At 45.2% G+C, this 7,726-nt stretch overlaps 1 protein-coding gene across 1 annotated transcript; it reads left to right on the forward strand.

The window, feature by feature from the left end:
* Positions 1-2,265: 2,265 nt before the first annotated feature.
* On the forward strand, positions 2,266-2,616 carry LOC138358224 (uncharacterized). The gene has a single exon (XM_069315819.1). The coding sequence runs from the start codon at positions 2,266-2,268 to the stop codon at positions 2,614-2,616; it is 351 nt and encodes a 116-aa protein (XP_069171920.1).
* Positions 2,617-7,726: the final 5,110 nt, after the last annotated feature.

The raw sequence follows: 7,726 nt of genomic DNA on the forward strand, positions 1-7,726 counted from the left end.
AGGAATTACTGAATCTAAGGACAATACCGTAACTGATTGCATTTATTATCACTAAGTACAGTGTAACGCCATTATAGTGAAATATTATGTTAACTGCTGTAGAAATGAGTTATTGAACTTGAGATCAGTGTGGTGATTCATTGTGTTCTATTGCCATTATAGAAATATTGTGTTGATTACAAACATAGTGATCCCTGTGAATTTAAAGATTCAGGCGCTTGACGCCAAAGAAACAAGTACTAAGCATTCGCACGGTGAGGGGGGCTGCCCAGCTGACATTGACAGGAGAGGGGGAGTGTTACTTTTTAGACGAGCCCCAGTTTTATGAAGAAAGTGTGACTTTCTGCATTGTACTTGAAGTTTCGTTGTTGATGTGGATATAATACCTTGAAGTTTTTAAGTAAAATACAAAATACCTTGGCGTTTGTATTATCCCTCCATATATCTTGTTGCTATAGTACAGTTGCAAAGAGTGAGAGTATTAGAGACATATACCTGCCCGAGACCAGAATTAATGAGAAAGCTCTCTGCCATTAGTACCACAATTCCACAATACCACTGACGTGTTACTGGACACGGGAAACACCAGTTGGCGACCTTACAGTTAGTAGTAGAGCCCTTGTTGGGGCGGGCACATGGTTGGGAGAGAGCAAACTGTGTTCCCACTAATCTTTGGCTATAAGGCTGGCTGGAGATCGACTGGGATACTCTCCTGGCGAACAGTGGCGCCGCGAGGATTGAGTGAAGACCTGCAGGGCTACAGTGAGTAACAGTTGTCGCTAATACTACTACGTGGTGTGTATGTAGAGAGAGAGACACCCGACGTTGGCGACCGTTGACCGGATATCGAGAACGGTTACTTATACTTATACTTACAACTAAGGTAAACCCCGACATTGGCGATCTTGCCAGGTGCCCGGGATAAAGATCTTGTATACACTGTTACTCGCTTACAGGACGTTCCCCGACATTGGCGACCTCGCCAGGATATCGATCAGGATTCGTTACTTAAGATAACGATCAAGATAAAGGTTGCAATTGTGGTACTTTACAGTGGTATTAGGTATCAGGTACAGGTTATCACTCGTAGCACAAGATGGAGGATGATTAGGTAACAAGGTTCATTGACACTAGAGATGAGCAGGTGCTAGAGGATTGCACCAAGGCACAGCTGCAATCGATAGCCGACCACTTTGGGATAAAATTGAGATCTTCCAAAGTGGGAGAGAGAAGATTGGAGATCATAGCACAGCTTAGGGCCCGTGATGAGGCTTTGGGGGAGGAACGGCCACAGACACCTGCCAGTGTGGGAGAACATTTGAGCATTGGTGGAAGCAGCAGGGGATCCAGCGGCAGCAGGCGCAGTGTCAAGTTGGAGATATTGAAGCTGCAGCTGGCGACACAGCTGCGCCGGGAAGAGCGAGAGGCACAGCTGCGCAAGGAAGAGCGTGAGCAAGAAGCACAGCTGAGGAGAGAAGAAGCGCAGCTGAAACGTGAAGAGCAGGAACGAGAGGCACAGTGCGCAAGGAAGAGCGTGAGCAAGAAGCACAGCTGAAGCGTGAGGAGCGAGAGGCACAGCTAAGACGAGAGGAGCGCGAGCTAGAAGCTAGGCTAAAACAGCAAGAGGTAGAAGCTAACAAAGAGGTTGAGCTGAAGCGGGCTGAACTAGGGCTAGCCCCACCTGCACCACTCCAGCAGGATGACCGCCGAGTGAGAGAGCGAGATTTGCCGGTCTTCGTGCCAAATGAAGCTGAGGGCTTCTTCGACCACTTCAAGAGAGTAGCTACCTTGAAGAAGTGGCCGAGGGCGGAGTGGGCGGAGCTGGTTCAGAGTAGGCTCACCGGTGAAGCTCGTGAAGCCTACAACATGCTCAACCTCAGGGAGTGCACCAACTACGATGCTGTAAAGAGGGCTGTGCTCCACTCTTTCAAGCTAATGCCGGAATGTTACAGGAAACGTTTCAGGGAATGTACCCATTCACCAGGAAAATCTTATGCAGAGACGGCGAGGGACATGGAGAGAAAGTTCCTGAAGTAGCTGGAATCCGAAGGAGCAAAGTCGGCTGAGGATGTCAAGAGGCTTATGGTCATAGAGAAGTTTATGTCCATGCTCTCTCCTGAGATCAGGGTTAGAGTAAAGGAGGCGGACATAAAGGACCTAAGGGCTGCAGCCAACAGAGCTGACATGCTGGAAGAAGCCTTACGACCACGCCGAGAGGGACAGCACCGACCGCCAGTATACTCCGGATATGGGAGAAGTTATAGAATGACGGACGGATGGAGGACAGGAGCGAGTTCTCCCAAGTCCCACCTCTCGAGTGGAAACAGCAGAGGATCAAAGAGTGCTGTGGAGCCGGTAAAGAAGTCCCAAGCTGAGAGCTCAGGAGCTGTTGCTGCGACGGAGTCGACGGATGGTGAGAGGAAGACCCACGGAGCGACGGCCTCTGGAGGCGTTGCCAGGGCGGGCGGTGGTGGATGGTCACCGCCGGGGAAGTTCCGCTGCTACAATTGTGGGGGATTCGGACACTTCTCGCGGGAATGCAAACGCCCTAAGCAGCGTGGGGAACGTTGCTTTCGTGAAGGTAGAGGATCAGATGGCCGAGAGTGTGCGGGATGAACCCATACTTAGTGGGGAGAAAAGAGTTTACCCATTCATGTGTGAGGGAACCGTAAGGATGGGGGACGCAGACCCCATTCCGGTGAAGATATTGAGAGACACTGGGGCAGATTTTACCCTGGTGAGCAGGACCCTGTTCCCCGAGGGTTACGAGAGTACCAGTGTGGGGGTGGCAGTTGTGACCACTGTAGGAGGCCCAGTGAGAATGCCCCTACAACAGGTGACTCTGAATTCTGATTATGGCTGCCAGACCCTAGTGGTGGGGGTCTGTCCATCAATGCCCAAGATGGAGGCACAAGTCATCCTTGGAAATGTCGCATGTGGAGGATGTGTCTTCCCTAACCTCGTGAAGGGCGACGAGTGCTTGGAGCACTATAAGGAGAAAGGCGGAGTGTTAGACGCCTATGGGGACGAGAAGGGAATCGCCGCGGTGGCGTTCCCTGTATGCGCTGTGATTCCGAGGCGGTGCGATGGACACGGAGGGAGTGGATCTGATAGGTCTGAAGAGGAGACGTCTGACAGCCTGGGAATCGATCACCTCTTCATGGAACCCGGAGAACGAGTGGAGGGCGAAGGCAGCCCGGATGGTGAGTTACAAGTGACCCTTGCCAGTTCTCTTGGGGTGGACCGCACTCGTCTTGGGGAGTTGCAGCAGATAGAGTTCCCCAAATTGATTCATGAGGCCAAAGGAGGACGTGTTGGTCCTGAGAGGGCCACTCATTTTTACGTCCAGGACGGAATGCTGATGAGACAGTGGAGGCCTGTGAGGATGGAGGCCGGAGAAGAATCTCTAGGTACGAGGCACCAGGTAGTTTTGCCGGCCCAGTGCAGAGCGGCAGCGTTGGATCTGTCGCACTCTGTGGACTCTGCAGGTCACCTAGGGGTGACCAAGACGCTGCATAAGATCAGGGATCATTTCTACTAGCCAGGTTTGGACGCCGATGTGAGGCGTTATTGTAAGACATGCTTACCTTGCTAGAGGGCAGGGAAGAGCCAACCCGCGATACCAAAGGCCCCGTTAGTCCCTGTTCCTGCGTTTGGGCCTGCATTTGAGCGTCTGTTGGTCGACGGGGTGGGACCGTTGCCACTTACGAAACGAGGAAATACCTACCTGATGACAATCATGTGTGTGTCGACCAGATTTCCAGAAGCTGTCCCGATGCGGCGTTTGACGTCGAGAGGAGTAGCCGGGCAGCTGCAACGATTTTTCTCTTGGGTGGGAATGCCCAGGGAAATTCAGACGGACTGTGGAAGTATATTCCAGTCCAAATGGTTCAGGCAGACCGTGACAAGATGGGGAGTGACTCAGATTCGGTCGTCGCCCTACCGATCGCAGTCGTAAGGGGCGATCGAAAGGTTTTACTCCACCTTGAAGACCGTTTTGAGAGTGTTCTGTGTTGGATATTTCCAACACCGAATACAACACTGTTGTATTCTCATTACTTATTACTAACTCTACTAATTATTGTAGTAAGTAAAATTAACACCACGTAGAATTCTCATGTACTAATAATTTCATCTGTGCAGTAGGCTAGAATTCTCACGTCACCCGACGCCAGTATTGCGTCAGATTTCATTACAATAAACACATTATATCCAATGTATCTGAAAATTAAATTCGATTCTCTTTAACTAAGGCATTCTGTATGATAATTAATTACAGATGAATTGACCTCCAACTAAAAGCCGAATAGAGCGTTGGAGTCATAGCGATTATCGAGTAATAAAAGTTAACGTCAAGAGTGAATGCCATGGGGAGACATTAATTCCTTAATTCCTGTAGTAATTTAATTTACTACATTAATATTTAAATAATCAGATTCAAGCCCCAAATATCCCACATTATGGTCCTTCGAACCGGATAGGCATTAAATTTACAATTAAAATATTAATAATTAATAACTAATCCTTGTGTGATAGAAGCTAGACTAACTATTTAATTAATTGTGTCAACTAACAGTGTAACACATCAGGTAGCCTAGATCACACTAACATATTGCTACTTTCACCTCATGTATAAGGTAGCTTTAGTGGGTCATAGCCAATTACCGAACAACACTTAGACCTATACCTCACACCGAGGTGAGAATCTTTAGGTCACCAGGACCAGGAGCAACAGCTCATAACTTTTATAATAACCCCACCCTAACACCTGCGTTAGAGTGGCCTCACCATCTAACCATTATATACTTAGGTGGTAATGACATCCACCCCACTCGTCATCCAGCTGAGGTGATCAAACACCTCAAAGCCATAATTTCTTCTTTCAAGCTCATCAGTGAATCGGTAGTATTCACATTAGTGGAACCTTGCCAACCAAGTCAAGATTATCGTTGGGGAGTAACCCCAGAATACTACCTGAGAGCTGCTAAGTACATAAATTTCAGGCTGAAAAAACGAGTGAGATTGGATGCCACATATATCCAATTTACAGCCAGACCTTACAGACAGAACCTGACCAGAGATGGTGTACACTTGTCAGGGGAATCTAGGTTGCATGTGGTTGACAAGTTAAGCAACACCATCAACCATCACAAACGGCTGTGGCTAGCAAGCCAAACTTAACTGTACATAATTGTTCACCTGTGTGTGCAAGAGCACTCTTATAAAACAAAAAACCCAAAAATACAGCACAACTATATTCACCTTACTGCACCACAATAATCTTTACCCATGTTATTAGGTAGAATTTTGGCTGAGATTGTGCTGAATTTGGTACAAGCCCAGACTAAATAACTTTATAGTCCTTAGTTAGGAATTATTACGACTGGATCTAAACTAGTCAGTGTTGCATGTATTATATTATTTGTGCTGACCCTATACAGGGTGGGATTAATTTTTGAGATAACTCTGATTGGAGTGTCTCCATAATATTTCTCTTGTATGCATTATTTTGTGTATCTATTTTGTGTATTGCTGGATAATCTCCATTAACTCTGATGGTGATATAGAAGAGCTAACCGGACGAGAACTAACGGTTAAGTTCAGACAGTGCACAAAATATTTAGCTATTTGTTGTTAGGTAGGTAGGTACATTCAACCTCAAGTGAGGTAAAATATAAAGTAGTCACTTAAATTAGGCTACAATTAATGTTACTTGTTCACTAATGAACAAGTACCCAAGCTTCATTAGTAATACATATACTAACACTGTGAAGTTTGAACCTAAGCCCAACATGGCTACTCCTGAGCAATTGAGGAGAACCTACATTGGCCTTAAAGGTCATTTGACCAGATTAATTAATAAGGCTGAGGGCTTAACTAAAGATACTCCCATTGACTCTTATCACTTAGAGACATCAGTTAGATTGGCTGATCTGAAATTTGATCAAGTCCGATCTGCAGGTCAATCTTACCTTGATCTGCTAAATACTGTAGAAACTGATCCTGATGAAGCAAGTCAAATTGTAGACGACATCTCCCATCTAAATTAGCCAAACAATCTGGATCCAATACCAGTAACACTGGGTCTCACTTCAATAATCACTTACCCGAGGTTCGTTTACCTACTCTAGACTTGCCTACATTTTCAGGATTAGATACAGAAAATTGGGACAATTTTTGGACTTCCTTTGAAGTTCACATCCATAAGAAACAGTCTCTAGACAAAGTTTCTAAATTTTCATACCTACTTAGTCTTCTCACAGGAGAGGCTAAAAAGGTCATACATAACCTTACTCTTAATGAGAGTAATTATGAGGAAGCTATAAAACTCCTGAAGTTGAACTATTGCAACAAAGAGTTAAGTATAGCTACCCTCTACTATCAATTGCTAGATCTGAATGCACCAAACAGTAGACCAGAGTCACTTCAAAGCTTCAGACTAGAAGTAGAGTCTCTAGTAAAGGCCTTAGGTACTAAAGTTAATATACCTGCTTCTGAATGGTCTATCAAGCTACTATTACAGAGGAAATTACCTCGAAATGTCTTGACAGAGCTCTGCTCACATTATAATACTGAGTTTCTTACTCTCGGTCAAATTTTCGAGGGGTTGAGGATCACAGTTAACAGGTTAAAGACTCATGACAAAATTAAACCTGAGTCTAAGCCAACTAATACTGATATTTCAGTCAAACCTAAACAGACTCAGAGTAAGTCTAATAAATATAAATCCAAACCTACTCCATCCACTAGGAAAAGAAGTGGAAATGTAGGTACATATTCAGTATCTCCTTCAGAGATAACCAATGACTTGTCTACTAAAGAGACTAAGTCTATTAACCAGAGAAAGTGTCTGTTCTGCAATCAGGAACACACCACTTATCAATGCTCTGTTTATCCTACTTATAATGTTAGGGTTAAAAGGTTACAGGAATTGCACAAGTGCACCAAATGCATGGGCTCTCATGATCCCAAGAAATGTGCAGTACCGCTACGTACCTGCAACCGTTGTAACCAAGGTGTACACCACTACGCCTTATGTAGAAAATCTTCTACACCAACCATGACCACTGGAGAGAATTCTACTAATTCTACTGCAGTGCAATATTGTAAAGTACATCACGAAGTAAATGTACTTGCTACTGAGTCAGGCAATAATACTACTTTGCCTACAGCTCAACTTAAACTAATAAACCGAAGATCTAGAATTAACACTAGGGGTCTTTTTGACCAAGGTTCACAGAAAACCTTCATTACCCAACAGTTGGTAGATGAGTTAAATTTAAAACCTGCCAAAAGTGTGAGGTTAAATATTTCTGGTTTCTTGTCAAATAGTGGACCTCGTGACTACAAGGTAGTTAAAGTATTAGTAAGACTAGGATCTTCTACTAGCCCAATCCAAGCGGTAGTAGTGGATAAGATTCCTAGGGACCTGCAGGTCACAGGATTAGCTCGCACTGCGAGACACCTTAAACGAAACCGCATGAGGCTAGCAGATCATAAAATAAATTCTGACTGCCTCACAGATATTGGAATACTAATAGGCGCGGATCATTACTACAAGTTTATAACTGGATGCACTAAGCAACATGGTATGAATTTGTTGTCGTCCGCAGGAGGCAAATTGCTCACAGGACCAGTGCTTTTCAGACAAGGTCCAGCGTCCACAAACCAACAATCCAATAATGTAATTGTGGCGTGACTAGGCTTAGAACAGTCACCCCTACGC

Source organism: Procambarus clarkii, chromosome 7, assembly GCF_040958095.1.
Source record: "Procambarus clarkii isolate CNS0578487 chromosome 7, FALCON_Pclarkii_2.0, whole genome shotgun sequence".
Lineage (NCBI taxonomy): Eukaryota > Metazoa > Arthropoda > Malacostraca > Decapoda > Cambaridae > Procambarus > Procambarus clarkii.